Source organism: Physeter macrocephalus, chromosome 11, assembly GCF_002837175.3.
Source record: "Physeter macrocephalus isolate SW-GA chromosome 11, ASM283717v5, whole genome shotgun sequence".
NCBI classification, from domain to species: Eukaryota; Metazoa; Chordata; class Mammalia; order Artiodactyla; family Physeteridae; genus Physeter; species Physeter macrocephalus.
The window spans coordinates 104,713,809-104,730,939 of NC_041224.1; the positions used below are offsets into that span (position 1 = coordinate 104,713,809).

The following is a 17,131-nucleotide window of genomic DNA, read 5'->3' on the forward strand; positions in this document are numbered from 1 at the left end:
ACTGGGTCAGAGCTCAGTCACAAGACCCCACAGAACTGCAAGGGATGCTGGGAAATGTAGCCTCTCTGTGCTTAGGATGAGAAGGAGGCAGAGTCTGGTGACCACTGGGTGGTACCTGCCACAGCCAGCCACTCATCTCAGAGGTCGCTGGGTTGCTCCCTCTCTGTCAGAAAATACAGATGACCCCTAGCACTGTGTGCATGTCCCCCACGTGGACTGGCCCATCTATACTCCCTTCACTTTTTAAAAAATTTTATTGGAGTATAGTTGATTAACAATGTTGTGTTAGTTTCAGGTGTACAGAAAGTGATTCAGTTACACATATATGCATATTCATTCTTTTTCAGATTCTTTTCCCATGTAGGTTATTACAGAATATTGGGTGGAGTTCCCTGTGCTGTGCAGTAGGTCCTTGTTGGTTATCTATTTTTTATATAGTAGTGTGTGGTGTTAATCCCAAGCTCCTAATTTATCCCCTTCTCCACGTTTCCCCGTTGGTAACCATAAGTTTGTGTTTGAAATCTGTGAGTCTGTTTCTGTTTTGTAAATAAGTTTATTTATATCATTTTTTAAAAATTAGTTTCCACATGAGTGATATCATATGATTTCTCTTTCTCTGACTTACTTCACTTAGTATGTCATCTCTAGGTCCATCCATGTTGCTGTGAATTATTTCATTATTTTTTATTTTATTTTTATTTTTTCATTATTTCATTCTTTTTTATGGCAGAGTAATATTCCATTGTATATATGTATCACATCTTCTTATCCATTCCTCTGTCGGTGGACATTTAGGTTGCTTCCATGTCCTGGCTATTGTAAACAACACTGCAGTGAACACTGGGGTGCATGTATCTTTTTGAATTATGGTTTTCTCCAGGTATATGCCCAGGAGTGGGATTGCTGGCACCCTTCACTTTTGAAAGAACCCATTTAAACTTTTTCGGAAAAGGGAGTTTGCCCCTATTTCCCATTTTACCCAAAGAAATGCCTTCTAAAACAAAACCTGAACAATGTCAGCACATTCTTTATGGCATCATTTATTTGTAGGCGACATACTACTCCCTTAGTCTGTGTGCTTTTCACGGAGCCTTTTTTCTTCTCACTGTTCCCATTGTATGTGGATTAAGCTCTGCTTTTCTTCTGGCTGTGACAGCGAGGCTCCTACAGCTGTCACTCCAAGGCAAAACAGATGAAAATGTGCGATAGGCTGGATGATAAGTATTTAATTTCCGGGCCATCTATGGCTCTTTTCTTAGAGTGGGAAATTGTCCTCTGGATCTCCAGTGCCACAGTCAATATGTTTCACGGAGTGGTCATGGTGAGAGTCCTCCGTAAAACTGCCTTTGGGGTTCTTTTCTGCTTGTCCCATAATTGTGCTTTGTATCTATCTGCAATGAAATTGACACGCAGGGAGTCAGGTAGAAAATTAGTTTGTGAGAATTATGGATACAAATGCCATCAACAACCTGAAGCCGTCCAACCCCACCAAGCATTGAGTCTTCGGTGGTCACTTTGTGAGACTGAACTGCGGCTGCTCCCTCCCTGTCAGCGCAGCCTGCCACAGTCCTGGCCGTTATTTAGCCACTGCTGTTTGCACAGTCCTCCCCGTAGGGGAGAGAGGGAGGAGAGTGCCTGGCCCAGCGGTTTGCTCTGCCACAATAGGAACACAAAATCTGAATGAATGAGGGTGCAGCACAAGGAGGCAGGGCAGACAGGCCAGCACGTGGCGGAAGCGGCCAGAGGCTGTTCCCATCTCCCAGGTGGCTGGAGAACGATGTGGGTTAGGAACAGCTCACGATGGGTCTGGTAGATTCGGGGGCCGCCTGGTTTGCTTGCTCTTGTGGTTTGCTCTCACTCTAAGGGGGAGAAACGGTAGGTGAAATGTTTTTGAATCGGGATTTCTAGGAATATAAGGGTATCTTAGTGAACTTTGATAATATCACAGCAAGAGACCTAAGACTCGGAATCTGCCCTGCTCTCCTCTCTACCCCACCCACGTGAGTCCCAAGCCTGCTACGAGCAAGGGACCTTAGCCAAATGGGAATCGCAGTGTGTTTCAGCAAGCACTGTATGAATGCCTACTGATCTTCTGCAGAGGGCCTCCAGGGCCTGGCAGGAGCACAAGCGTCAGTTTGAGGCCCACGGAGGGCCTTCTAGCACCTACCCTGAGAGGAAGTTGTGCCTGGGTTTTGTGCCCTAAATGACTCACCTCTCCCTAGTCCTGGCCCTGGCTGGGATAGTAACCTAGACAGGCTGTCTTCAGAGCTCAGATTCTTACCCACTTTAACAGAACAGTGACCACAGGTGACATGCCTAGTTTGAAGGGATGGGGCACAAGACTAGGGCAGAGCAGTTAGAAAGAAGCCCAGCCTCATTTTCCCGAGGGGCAGCAGGCTCCCGGGCATCACTCACTCATGCCTGGTGAGACAGGTGCAGCTTTCTTGACTCTAAACAGGTCCTCGCACCTGTCACCTGGCCCCCACCTTCACGAGACCTGCTTCCTTCATGTGCTGTGGCCATCAGGTCCTGCCTGCTGTGCCCTCCCAGCAGTCCTAAGGTCTGGCGGCGTGTGTCCTGCTGCAGGTTCTGGATGTGCTGTGTTCCCTCTGTCTCTGCAATGGGGTCGCAGTGAGAGCCAACCAGAATCTGATCTGTGACAACTTGCTGCCCCGGAGAAACCTGCTCCTGCAGACGCGGCTGATTAACGATGTGACAAGGTAAGGCCACCACCGTCATTCCAAATGCCCATCTTGTCCCCAGAAAGGGAAGGAAGAGGGCCGATCTCAACTCCAAAGCCACCTGCGCATCATTTCTGTGCTGATGCAGCCGCATAAAGACGAGACCAGGCAAATGTGTACTTTTTTAGGGCCTTGTACTCCAATCCCTTCAGCTGAGTTTCTCAAACTTCTCCCGTAAAGCAGCCAAAGGTAGAGTAAATATACCATCTGAGGGCTGAAGAATTTGGCCTTGAGAGGGGGGTCTACCATGTTTTATATTAAACATTAATGCATATCTTATACCTTCTTCCTAACGTATTTATTTTTATTTTGCTGTACCAACTTTTTTTTTCTAAAAATCTTTTAATGGAGTGGATGTCCCATGTTGAGACCATGATTTCTTGTATCCTCTGGCACATGGCCGTTTACCCCAGGGCCATCTGTGAAGGCCAGGATGAAGATCACGGGCCCATGCAGAACCCTGGCCTACTGGTCCATACATGCGGCCACATGGGAGTCATGAACTCACTGGGCCTGGACTAGGGAGCAACTTCAGCAACTTTCCACCTAGGCCCGCTCTCTACCCTGCAATCTGAGAAAAGAACCTCCCCTCAGAAGTGTAGAGCAGGCTCTGGTCTGCAGGCATCACACAGACTTTCTTCTGGGTACCAATCTGGGTTTTCCCTTGTGGACCCAAAACTGACATAGACCCAGCCCAGGCCAGTGGACCTCTAAGAGTAGGATTCCAACCAGGACAACTCCAAGTGGTTTGTGGCAAGCTTTTTAACCATTTTTGCTGGATACATTAAAACCTCTATCCCTTAACAAAGTTGCCTAATAGTGATGTCTCCACACCCCCCCTCCACCTTTTTTGTCATCAAGCTTGAATTTTTTTTTTTAGCTTTATTGAGGTATAATTGACAAACAAAAGTGTAAGATATTTAAAATATATGATGTGATGGTTTGATACACATATACATTGTGAAAGAATTCTCCTCATCGAGTTAATTAACACATCCAGCACCTCACACATTTACCTTTTTTTTTTTAATGAGAACATGTGAGTTCTACTCTCTTAGTGAATTTCAATTATACAGTACAGTGTTATCAACTATAGTCACCATGTTAAATCCTCAGACTTTATTCATCTTATAAGTGAACGTTTGTGCCCTTTTACCAATCTCTCCCTATCCCCCCAACCCTACCCCTGCTCTCTGGAAACCACTTTTCTGCTCTTTCTAGGAGTTGGACTTTTTCTTTTTCTTTTTTTTAGATTCCACTGGTAAGTGATACCATGCAGTATTTCTCTTTCTCTGTCTGGATTATTTCTAATAGTGACTTCTTAATGCTTTCAAGAGGTCATTGTTATTAATAAGGCCTAGGGGGAAAAGCTGGTGCTATGAAAATGGTTTGGGGGTGCTTAAACCAATTTACCAGAAGATGGAACTTGAGTAAGTCAGTTCTTTCACTTAGAGAAGGAAACAAGGGTTTGTAATCATACAACTCTGTATGATGTTTTCAGCATCTTTACCCATGGATGGCACTCAGTAAATGTTGGTTGCCTTGAATAGAATATTTGAAGAGATATCCTTTATATTTTATTAGGCAATTAATGTTGTTCTGACACCTCCCACTAAGAACTTGATCCAGTGTTGGAGGCTCGAAGCTTTTTCTACTTTAGAACAAGACAAAAATCACAAAATTGCTCTTGCCCTTGGTTTAATTGGGCCGATGCCTCCTATGGTCTGGTTCAATTTGCTTTTCACTTCTTAAGAGTCTGTAGATGCCACCTGTCCCATGTTTAATTTCAGTATTCGGCCAAACATCTTCCTGGGAGTCGCCGAGGGCTCAGCGCAGTACAAGAAGTGGTACTTCGAGCTAATCATCGACCAGGTGGACCCCTTCCTCACAGCAGAGCCCACACACCTGCGGGTGGGCTGGGCGTCTTCCTCAGGCTATGCCCCATACCCTGGAGGCGGAGAAGGATGGGGGGGCAATGGTGTTGGCGATGACCTATACTCCTATGGCTTTGATGGACTTCACCTTTGGTCAGGTGAGCACCTTGCCAAAGCTTTGGCCCCTTCTCTCTTCCTGAGGATGACTGATGCTCAGATTGTTCAAACTGAAATGGTCACTTGTTGAAATGATATAGACTCAAGTCTCCACTAATTAGATGGTTAAGCAGGAAGGGCATCACATCTGAAATGAGACTGTCCTACATTTAAACCATGAGTCTGGCACTTCAGCTGCATTGTCTAGTACAGATTACTTAAACTTTTCTCAAGCTCAGTGTCTGCTTCTGTACAATCCTAATTGCATAGACTTGTCAAGATTATATGGGTGAACAAGGAAGGAGAAAAAGACTGAGCCTTTACTTACTGGGCAGTAGGCTACATATCTTTTGTACATTTTTTCTCTCATTTTATTCTTACAGTGACTCTGTAAGGTGGATAATATTGATCTCATGTTACAGACATGGAAACTGAACACAAAGATGTTTAACTTATTCCCAATCACACTGGGACGGATCCACATCTGACTACAAGTCCGTCATTTTGTCGATGCAACATATTGCTTCATGATACACTTTGTAAGGCGTCTGGGTCTGTGCCTGACACACAGTAGATGCTAATCTCTTAAAGGAATTCACAGCTTCCTTTTTTTATATAGACATTGATGCTTTCCCCAAAGCATGTCCATGGCCTGTGCCTGTGGACGAATGGGTTGGCTTCTGCCTGGGTGAAAATGTAAAACTAACCCTCAGGATTTCACCCACAGCAGAAGCTCTACTCCTCCCATCTGTTGTCCGCAGTGTGTCTTATCTGTATCTTTTGTAAAACTGCAACTGGAGACATTGTGTCCCTTATAGAAATTCCTTAGGTAAGCATTGTGCTGCGTGCCTCTTACATAAGGAAGCAGGACACACATTCCTCCTTAAATCCAGTACCAGGGAAAAGTTTGTCTCCACAGGACAAAAGTATGTATTTTCTTTTGTATCTGAGAACTACATTATCCATCATGTTTTCCTTCTTCCCTTAGCTTCCAGCTAAAACCAGTAGCTCAGGTCCTGGTGACATGTTTCTTACAGTTGGTCTTTACTTTCAATTGATCAGTATGTTTTTTTTTTACTTTTGTGCTGTTTTATATTCAGTATAAACATTTTTTAACTTTTAGGAATGGTGTAAACGTATTTATTTATGTACTTCTTTATCTGGGATCATGTATGGGAAGAAATCGTCTGTGTCTGTTTTTGTGTGTCCCAGGGGACAGTGTGGTACAGACAAAAGTGGGTACAAAAGGGCAGGATGATGGGTTAGAGTGAAGTGGCAGTCTTGTTCTCATATCCTCCCAGCTTAACCTTCCCTGGTTCCATTTTCATGGGGGGTGGGGATGGATCTTCTCCTCTTGGTTCTCAGAGCCCCATCGTAGAGCCACTTTTCCGTGGTGATACGGTCGTAGTAGCCTTTAGCTTAGATTATCATCAGATGGCATAAGGCTCTCAGGAAGTTTTCTCTGGGGAAGTGATTTGAAAAGAAGGAGTCGTTATACTCACACACATCTACAGCTCCTGAGTTTGATAAAATTGAATCTGTGGGGGAATGAGTGGGATAGAGATGAGAAAATCATTACCTCCTGCCTGCTGGTTGCCACTCAGCTCCTGCCCTGTCCTCACCATGAGCCAAGCATATTCTCTGGATCCCAGGCTGCACCTAACGAGAACTCTAGATTGGTTAAGGAAATACGAAGTCACCAAGACCCTTGGATGAAGCAAAATGGCCCCTAGTTTCAGAGAGAAACTAACCATTCTCAAAGGAAAACATTTACTCCATCTTTTCTAGATTTCGCCGCCCTCCATGCCCCTCCATGGGGCACTTGGCATATCCCTTTGTAAAGTCTGCAGAATAAATACATCAGTGAGTCAGGAGGCAGACAGCCCACTCGTTGTGCATACAGAAAGGGCTGCTGTCAGTGCATTTCAGGACGTGGACATCCATCCAGTTGTGTATTGTTCCAGGAGTGTGCGGTGCCCAGGAGTGTACAGTGTTCCCTTCTTTCCTCTTGTCTGCTCAAGACCAGGAAGCCAGATGTGCTGAGCCCACACGGTCATTACTAGCAAGGGCTCATCTGATTGGAAATACAGGGGAAGGGGGCTTGGGATTCAGTTTTTCAAAAGCTGACTGTGGCTCTCTGAACATTATTCACATAGTAATATAACTCCGTATAGGTGCATTTGGGGGACTTCACCCCTCAGCCTTCAGCATGTGGTGAGATGTAGAGAAACCAGCATCTACAAAACTGGCACCTTTCATGCTCACTAAAACACAAAGCTTCCTTGGGTTTGGGCATCATTCTGAATTCTCCAACCAGCACACAGGGAACATATATCTTGCAGAAGGCACTACAGATGAATATGTCATCGTGTGCTCCAGCAAAAGAAATAAGGTTTCTGTTAATGGCTTCTACCAGGACAGCAGTGAATTCTGGACTATCTGATGAAAGGGTAATTGTCCGATGTAGAAATGAAGTGAAGTGACTCTCTAACTTACTACAGGAGGGAATGGAGGGTGGCAAGGGAGAGAGAGTGGAAACTGGTCTGACAGTTTTTCTTCTTTTCCTTGAGATGTAAATGCCCAGGTCCATTACCTTTATTTTTTTTTTTAATTGGAGTAGAGTTGATTTACAGTGTTGTGTTAGTTTCAGTTGTACTGCAAAGTGAATCAATTATACATATACATATATCCATTCTTTTTTTTTTAAGATTCTTTTTCCATATAGACTATTACAGAGTATTGAGTAGATTTCCCTGTGCTATACAGAAGGTCCTTATTAGTTATCTATTTTATGTATAGTAGTGTGTATATGTCAATCCCAATCTCCCAATTTATTCCTCCCCCCCTTATCCCCAGGTAACCATAAATTTGTTTTCTACTTCTGTGACTCTACTTCTGTTTTGTAAATAAGTTCATTTGTACCCTTTTTTTTAGATTCCACATATAAGTGATATCATATGATATTTGTCTCTCTCTGTCTGACTTACTTCACTCAGTATGAAAGTCTCTAGGAATGAAAGAAAATATTTGCAAACAAAGCAAATGACAAGGGGTTAATCTCCAAAATATACAAAAAGCTCATGCAGCTCAATATCAAAACAGACAAACAACCCAATCAAAAAAGGGGTGGAAGATCTGAATAGACATTTCTCCAAAGAAGGCATACAGGTGGCCAAAAAGCACATGAAAAGATGCTCAACATCACTAATTATTAGAGAAATGCAAGTCAAAACTACAATGAGGTATCACCTCACATGGGTCAGAATGGCTATCATGGAAAAAATCTACAAACAATAAATGCTGGAGAGGGTGTGGAGAGCAGGGAACCCACCGGCACTGTTGGTGGGAATGTAAATTGGTACAGCCACTATGGGGAACAGTACGGAGGTTCCTTAAAAAACTAAAAATAGAACTACCATATGACCCAGCAATCCCACTCCTGGGCATATACTCAGAGAAATTTTCCATAATTCGAACAGATACATGCACCCCAGTGCTCATTGCAGCACTATTTACAATAGCCAGGACATGAGAGCAACCTAAATGTCCATCAACAGAGGAATGGATAAAGAAGATGTGGTACATATATACAATGGAATATTACTCAGCCATTAAAAAGAACAAAATAATGCCATTTGCAGAACATGGATGGTCCATTACCTTTCAACTTATCTATGTGCACAAATTAAGCCACTGCCTTGAACTGGTCACTAACTACTTATTAAAGCACAGAGGATGTTGCCGAAGTTGGCAAGAATGGCAGAGCCCTTAACACTTTGTCAGTAGAGAAATTCAAGAAGAAACAGCATGGCTTTGGAGGTATGCCTGGGTTTGAATCCCAGCTCTTCACTTATTTGGTTTTTTAAACCAGGCAAAAGGACTTGGTTTCAGAGATTTGGTTTCCTCAGATAAAATGAAGATGATACAAGGCTCTTAGGAAATTTAAATGAAATGAGGGATGTGGATTTTTTGACACACACTAGATGCCAAGTAAATATGATTTCCCTTCCTTCAGTGTCTATGAAGTCAACCGTCATCATAAAGACCAAGTCCAGAGTTCCACGTGTCTCACTCAAGATCATGAGATTAGCCCCATCCTGAGGGGGAAAAGAACCCAGGTTCCATGCTGAATGGGAAGGGAAGTTTTAAAGTGACATCCTGGGAATATGAATGAGCTTTTTCTCTGTGTAAGGGGAGGGCAGCCTTAATCGGTCTTTTTAGCCACCGAAGCCTATGAAGTCACTTTCAAGCAATAGCTGTACAAATATCCCCCATCTCAGCCCTGCCCAGCCCTCCCTACAGACTCCTGAGTCAACCCAGCCACTGTGATTCTCCTTTCAGAGGAATGGCTCTTTTCTTGTCATCATTTTCTCTCTCCTGATGTAGCCTTTACATACGTAGCCTTTCAGAACTGCAGTCAGGGGTGAATTTGGCTCAGAGCAGCCTATATAGTACATCACTGGTTAGGGAGCAATTTCACGGGAGGAAATCACACCTACCCTTCCCTTTTTGCAACTTTTTCCCCTGCAAAATTGGAATAAGCAAAGGAATTCACCTTCCCAAGAGATAAGTGATACAGAAAGTAAATGAATGGAATAAAATTGTGTTTCCTGATTTCTTAGGACTTCTGACTCATGAGGAAAAGTTAGCTCTACAGTCAAACTTGGATGAGAGGGTCTTTACGTGTCTCCCTACTAAGATGAGCTCCAGGGTATCGGTTCATCTATCAAAACACACCCCACTGTGACTTGGACTTTTCCAACCCTAATGCTGTGTGGAGAGGGGTCAAGGAGTAGTTGTAGAACACCAGCATTTTTATGTATTTGGATCTTCTCGCTTTCCAATTGCCTGAATATTTGTGTTTACGCTATAAGGCCAAACTCTGCGGTGCGTGGGGTGATGGAAATGCTGAGCATCAGTGTTTCCAGTTGTCTACATTACTCATCAGAAGAGACGAAATCCCTCAGTATTGCATCCTTAGGTTCAGTAGAAGATGTACGGCATATTATAAAGTGGCTTTTCCCTTTATCTTAAAAATTCTAGGCTTGGAACAGCCTTTCCAAGCTTCCTGGGACCTTCAGGTGGTCCTGAGCCTCTAAGTCAGGGGAGGTTTCTTCAGACTAGCAGAGGCCACAAGACTTCCCAGACTGTCCCAGTAGGTGGTCCGAGGATTATTCAGAGTTCCTAATATCTGGAAAAGCAGTTGAGGCAATTTAGAAAAACTGTCTGTGACGTATTTGCTTTTCCTTTCTACAGCATCACATTTCTATTGGTTGTGCTAAAAGCGTCAAATACATCGTAAATGTACGTGAAAGTGACCGTTTTTGAGCACAGTCTTTCAATAAAGGGATTTATTGGTTTCAGTAACTCAATTTTCAAATCACTTTCCTGGACTCAGCCCTCAATGCTATGATTCTCCATATTGTTATTTTTACCTAATATTATAATATTATATTATTTTTACCTAATCTATATACTATCCCTATTCTGGTAAGCTTATCTACTGTTAGCCTAGTAATGAACATGTCTGGAGTTATAAAAGCAATAGTAATAGCATTTATTGTGGTTTGCAATGGGTCAGGCTCTTCCAGTTACTCTCTATGGAATAGTTCATTCAAAACTCACAATAACCCCATGATATTATTATTTTCATTTGATAGATGAGGAACCCGAGTCCACAAAGGTAAGTGACTTGTCCAAGGTCACACAGTAAGTGGCAGCACCAGGACTCAAGCCCAGGGAGCCTGGTTCTAGAAACACCCTTTACTGCTACATGCTATTGCCTCTGGAGAGGTACACAGGACATAAGTCATTGTCTCGTCAAAATCGTGGGAATAATAATGGTACCTTACAAACCTCTTGACAGCATCACTGTGAGCATGACTGTACCCATTTTATGGACATAGAAGCTGATTTTCTAACAGAATCACAGCAGGCAAAGACTTGGTGTTTGAACCAGCCCTCTGTGACTCCGAGACCGCTCCCACCCCCATGCCACCTCATTACAGAGCAGTTGGAAGGACAAGCATCTAGTTTAAATGTGGGGTGCAGGACCCTCCAGAATCATCTGGAGTCACGAAAACCCTCCTAGGCTAGAGATTGCTTCCTCCAGATGGGAACGGTTTTATAAAACAGAGTGTACAAAAGCAATCTCATAATTCCATTGTTTTCTAGTTTCAAATCTTTATACTACTCACATTTTAAAACAAGATGTACTTTATCACATGGCCTTTTACAACTTGAATGTTATATGAAATGGACTCTTTTATTCAAATAGACTTCCCATTACATTGCTCTAAGCACTTGTTAAGTACATGCTTTATTTCCAGTGATTATTCACAGTCTCTCTTCAGTTTCTAGATAATACTGGTCCCAACTCTATATTAATCTATATGTTTTAAAAATAGGCTCAGACTATGATTTTGATTTGCCTATGGATGCTCTTAGCAAGTGTTCCAACAGCAACTTCTACTAGGCACCCAGTCTCTTAGAATACGGACGTTAAAAGACAGTGTCCTTCACCACAAGGACATAACTTCTCGTCCTGGTGGTGGTTTTCAAATGAGAGAGCAGACTGGACAGGAGAGATACTCCCAGCCATCCTTCCTCAGTAAGGCACTTGGTGCTATGGCATATTGAAGGCTAAATAAAGCTCAGAACTCAGTCTCAGATGGCATCAAAGCACTGCTGTATGAAGAGCATCCCCCATGAAGGTTGCTCTTTATCTTTACTGGCTGAGGCTCAGTCTGGCACAAAAACCAACAGTGAATTGTGAGAGGGTGGGACAAGAGGGCCCTGGAGTCACAATTCAACACTGTCAGTTTTGGCCTAGTTGATGTGGATCTCAGAAAGCTAAAGGTCCTACTCATTTGTATTTTTATCCAGTAAAGATCTCAATACTTTTAAAGGTAGTTATCCAACCCAGCATTTCGATAGTTTCCTGGTTTTCCCAAATTCATGGAAATCTCTCAGGATTTGTGCGAATGACTACAGTGATATTTTCCAAAAGTTAAACTAATTGAAAAAGGAACAGTTGAAGCAGGAAAGATTGGTTTTTACTGGGAAAACAAGAACTCTTAAGAATGAGACAATTATGGCAAAGTTTGCTGAGTTTTAATACCAATAACAGACTTGAATATGATAAGAAAGGAAAGATTCTGGGACCCTGGGATATCTAAACTCCATAAAAGGAGCTGAGAGGACTCAATCTTGTCAAATGAAGACGTTGGAGAGGTATCAAACCTACACACTCATCAAGTTTGCTTAGATTTGTTTGTTTTAAATAGTGTTGACTGTAGGTCCTACAATGAGGAAGTTGTTCTTCATTCTCAGTGATGAAACAAGGTATAAAGTGGTAAAAACAGAGTCTGAGGCCATCCCAGGCTAATTTGCCAATATGCATTGAATATATTAGGTGCTGTCGCCCTGTTGCAGTGCCAGTGGTCCAAGTTCTACATCCTTTATTCCCCTATCACCCCTCATCAGGCCCCCATAAAGCCCCACATTCCAGCCTCACCAAACTCTAGCCATTCTGCAAATGTCATACACTCATACACTCCTCTTGCATAAGCTGTTCCTTCTGTCTGGAATGCTCTTTTCTTTCTCATTTATCTAGTGAACCTTTCATTCTTCAAGTTTTAACTTGTTCCATACTCCCAGGCTGACTTTGCACCTTCTTCTACCTCTAAAGGCATCTTGTCATGTACACCTTCATTCCAATAGTTATAGTGAATTGTAGTTCTTTATTTGAATGTTTATTTTCCACGAGACGATGGATTTCTTAGGAGTGGGAACTGGATCCTCAGTCTTTGACCCCCAGCCCCAAGTACAGTATCTGGCACAGTGTAGAGCCTCATTCCTGTTTGTGGAAGTGTGGGAGAGAATACAATATGATTTTTTCAGTCAACCAAAACAACCACAAGGGGGTACCTAAATTTTTTTATTAAGGAGAATGTAGTAGTTTCACTATTTTAAAATCCACCACTTAGTTTGGAATCTATTACTAGAATAGCAGTAACCACTGAAAAAGAGTTCTAAACTAAGATTAGAAATATTACATACCATAGATATATGTACAAAATTTATGAACTCACATAGTCATCATAAGGGGATTTTTTTTTAAATTGCCTTTTCATGGCGTATTATGAAGCTATTAAAAATCTAGTTTCTAATGAATATTCCATTATACAATCAAATATTTGCAATGTGATAAGTAGAAAAAACAAGTACAAAATCTACAATATCCCAGTTTCGGTGAATATTTAAATATATGTGAAAAAGTCAAAAAAATGTATTGTAACATTTTTTTCCTTGCTTATACTTTTCTGTATACACAGTTAACATTTCTAATGAATGTGTATTGCTTCCATGATCAAGAAACAAGATATACCTTTATAAATGTTTTGCTTGAAACCCCATTTAATACCTAACTTTTGCCCCTTTGTTGCTCCCTTTCCAATAGAACTGAAAACTTGGTGGGGGATGGGAGGAGCGGTTACGATAATTTACTTCTAGGACTTCCAGAATGGGATGGTGTGACATAGAAAACCTAAGGGAAGATTTTCTCACTACTTTAAGTTAGGTCAGGAAATGACAAATCATCTTATGAAAGATAGGCAACAACAACAAAAATCAACCAATACAGCGTATAACTGACAATGTGTTTCCCTGCCTCACTGAAGTAATAAAATTCTTTAAAACAAGCAAGCAAACTATGCTGCACCGTTTTGTGGCTGGATGGCCTTGCTTTTAGTCACTCGGATGGCTCCTGCATCCGGTGCCGAGGTGGCCATGTCTTTTAGAGGAAATAGAAGAGAGCAAGGTCTTCGAGCATCTGTGAATAAACACACACATACACACTCTAGGAGCCACACCCAGCAAAGCGGTTTGCCCGTTACTTCATACACCAGGCCAGAATCTGAGCACATGTTGAACGGGTTGAATTCTTGTTTGTTCTTATTCCTGGCAGCTTGAGACTTTCCTCTGGCACTCATCTCGTCTTGGGCTGCCTGTTCACAAAGCTTAGGAAACCATTTCTCATTGCTCACCTCACCTGTGAGCATCTCCCCCAGAGTCCTACACACCTTCTTCCTGTTCTTTGCTCACCAGGCCGCATACCCAGAGCCGTGGCCTCCATCAACCAGCACCTCCTGAAGTCAGACGACGTGGTGAGCTGTTGCCTGGACCTCGGAGCACCCAGCATCTCTTTCCGCATCAATGGGCAGCCTGTGCAGGGGATGTTTGAGAACTTCAACACAGATGGGCTCTTCTTCCCTGTGGTGAGCTTTTCAGCAGGTGTCAAGTAAGTTATGGCTGTGATTTCATGGAGAGTAGCTGTTCCCCCAGCTCCCACCACTCTTATGAGCTGGCGAGTGTGGTAACCTCCTTCAGGGCTTCAGCACCATAAGCCAAACTCCCCAAAGAAAGTGATGGTGAAAGGGGAGGAGGAATTTAGAGTCACGTGTATATATTTGTGGGACACGTACCTCCTGCCAGTGTTTATGTAATGTCCTCTGATAAATAGTAAGATGAATAAGATAAATCCTATGTAGAAAATTACCTTAATAATTGTAAAAAGTATTTCATGCTTATTACAAAAAATTTGAAAGATATAGATAAGACAATAAATATCACCCATAATCCCAATGTTTAGTTCTAATCTCTATTAGTATTTTGGTGTATTTTCTTCAAGTCTTTTATATTACAGATATATGTATTTTTTAATTGACATCACACTAAAAATGAAGTTTTGTCTTGATTTTTTTCATTCAGCAGAAAGTATGGAGCCTTTTCCTGAGTTATTAAGTATCCTTCTCAAAATGATTTTTTTGGCCAATAATATCCTTTTATTTGGCTGTCCCACAATATAACCATTACTTTATGTTAGTCTTCCATGCTGATTTCTTTTTTATTGTTATAAATGAAATTATCATGAACATCCTTGAGGATAATTCTTTTGTCTGCATTTCTGTTTAGTTCCTCCCAGAAGTAAGTCAAAAGGTATAATCTTTTTAAAGTCTAAATTTACAATCTTGTGGCCAAAGAGATTTTCAGGAAGATTGTATGAACAGTTCAGAATTCGTTATCAACAATTCTGAAATCTAAAAAACTCTGAAAACCATACATTTTTTTCTTAACTCATTTCACCGCAAACTCTGACCTGAACTTATTTTGTGGAAAAAACTGTCATCAACAGAAATGAGGCTGTTTCCAGTCCTTCATGTATTCAATTTCTTGTGAATATTTACATGCTTAACAGCAAAAATGTATGTGCTTGATTATGGGGTACAGCCTCTCACCTAGCTGGAGGTTCTATTTAATATATACTACATGTCTTATTTTCTATCTTCTTTAAAATCTAAAGAATTCTGAAGTCTGAAACACAGCTCCAAAGATTTCAGACAAAGAATTTGGGCCTGTAGTATCATTTAAAGTAACATATGGGAATACCCAACTGATTGGTTCCTCATTAACTTTTACTGTTATGGGTTATTTTTAATCTTTGCCAATTTGAGAAAATTGTGTCTTAAAGTTTTAACTTCCTATTTGATTACTGATGTGGTTAAACAGTTTTTATGCTTATTGTTCTTACATGTTATTTCAACCCACTATTTTTTTAAAATTCTGTGTTCTCTGCCTTTCTGGTGTTAATTTTGGGGGCAATTTTTTATATATTAAGATTATTATACTATTATTGCTTTCAAATATTTTTCCCAGTTTGTGATTTACCTTTTTAAACTTAGTTTTTTTCTATTTGTTTTTGTTTTTTCCCTTTTACAAAAATAATGCAAGTCAAAAAACAAAAAAAAACCAAGAGCCCATAATTGTACCACCCAGAGATAACCATATTACGTTTTTATTTATACATCTCAATAATTTTAAATTAAATTGGGCTTGTACTATGCATGCTGTTTTTCTTCATACTGTTGACAACTGTTGTGTTCATTGTTCTACCCCTTTCATTTTTTTTTTAAACATCTTTATTGGAGTATAGTTGCTTTACAATGGTGTGTTAGTTTCTACTTTATAACAAAGTGAATCAGTTATACATATACATATATCCCTTTGTTTTTTCCCTTTTACAAAAATAATGCAAGTCAAAAAACAAAAAAAAACCAAGAGCCCATAATTGTACCACCCAGAGATAACCATATTACGTTTTTATTTATACATCTCAATAATTTTAAATTAAATTGGGCTTGTACTATGCATGCTGTTTTTCTTCATACTGTTGACAACTGTTGTGTTCATTGTTCTACCCCTTTCATTTTTTTTTTAAACATCTTTATTGGAGTATAGTTGCTTTACAATGGTGTGTTAGTTTCTACTTTATAACAAAGTGAATCAGCTATACATATACATATATCCCCATATCTCCTCCCTCTTGCGTCTCCCTCCCACCCTCCCTGTCCCACCCCTCTAGGTGGTCACAAAGCACTGAGCTAATCTCCCCGTGCTATGCGGCTGCTTCCCACCAGCTATCTGTTTTATATTTGGTAGTATATATTAGTCCATGCCACTCTCTCACTTCATCCCAGCTTACCTTTCCCCCTCCCCACGTCCTCAAGTCCATTCTCTACATCTGCGTCATTATTCCTGTCCTGCCCCTAGGTTCTCCAGAACCGTTTTTTTTTTTTTAGATTCCATATATATGTGTTGGCATACAGTATTTGTTTTTCTCTTTCTGACTTACTTCAATCTGTATGACAGACTCTAGGTCCATCCACCTCACTACAAATAACTCAATTTCGTTTTTTATGGCTGAGTAATATTCCATTGTATATTTGTGCCACATCTTCTTTATCCATTCATCTGTCGATGGACACTTAGGTTGCTTCCATGTCCTGGCTATTGTAAATAGAGCTGCAGTGAACATTGTGGTACATGACTCTTTTTGAATTATGAGTTTATTTTTGTGTATGGTGTTAGGGAGTGTTCTAATTTCATGCTTTTACATGTAGCTGTCCAGTCTTCCCAGTACCAATTATTGAAGAGGCTGTCTTTTCTCCATTGTATATTCTTGCCTACTTTATTAAAAATAAGGCAACCATATGTGTATGGGTTTATCTCTGGGCTTTCTCTCCTGTTCCATTGTTCTATATTTCTGTTTTTGTGCCAGTACCATCTTGATTACTGTACCTTTGCAGTATAGTCTGAAGTCTTGGAACCTGATACCTCCAGCTCTGTTTGTCTTTCTCAAGATTGCTTTGGCTATTCGGGGTCTTTAGTGTTACCATACAAATTGTTCTAGTTCTTTGAAAAATGCCATCGGTAGTTTGATAGGGATTGCATTGAATCTGTAGATTGCTTTGGGTAGTAGAATCATTTTCACAATGTTGATTCTTCCAATCCAAGAACATG

General features: G+C 41.1%; 1 protein-coding gene across 12 annotated transcripts in view; it reads left to right on the top strand.

Annotated features, from left to right (window-relative positions):
- RYR3 (ryanodine receptor 3) overlaps positions 1–17,131 on the top strand; it is a 570,442-nt gene that overhangs the window by 319,549 nt on the left and 233,762 nt on the right. For all 12 annotated transcript variants that reach the window (XM_055088336.1, XM_055088341.1, XM_055088340.1 and 9 more), the window contains 3 exons: positions 2,587–2,720; positions 4,532–4,773; positions 13,880–14,072. In XM_055088336.1, the coding sequence (XP_054944311.1) occupies positions 2,587–2,720; positions 4,532–4,773; positions 13,880–14,072 (569 nt within the window). The remainder of the gene's footprint in view (positions 1–2,586; positions 2,721–4,531; positions 4,774–13,879; positions 14,073–17,131) is intronic.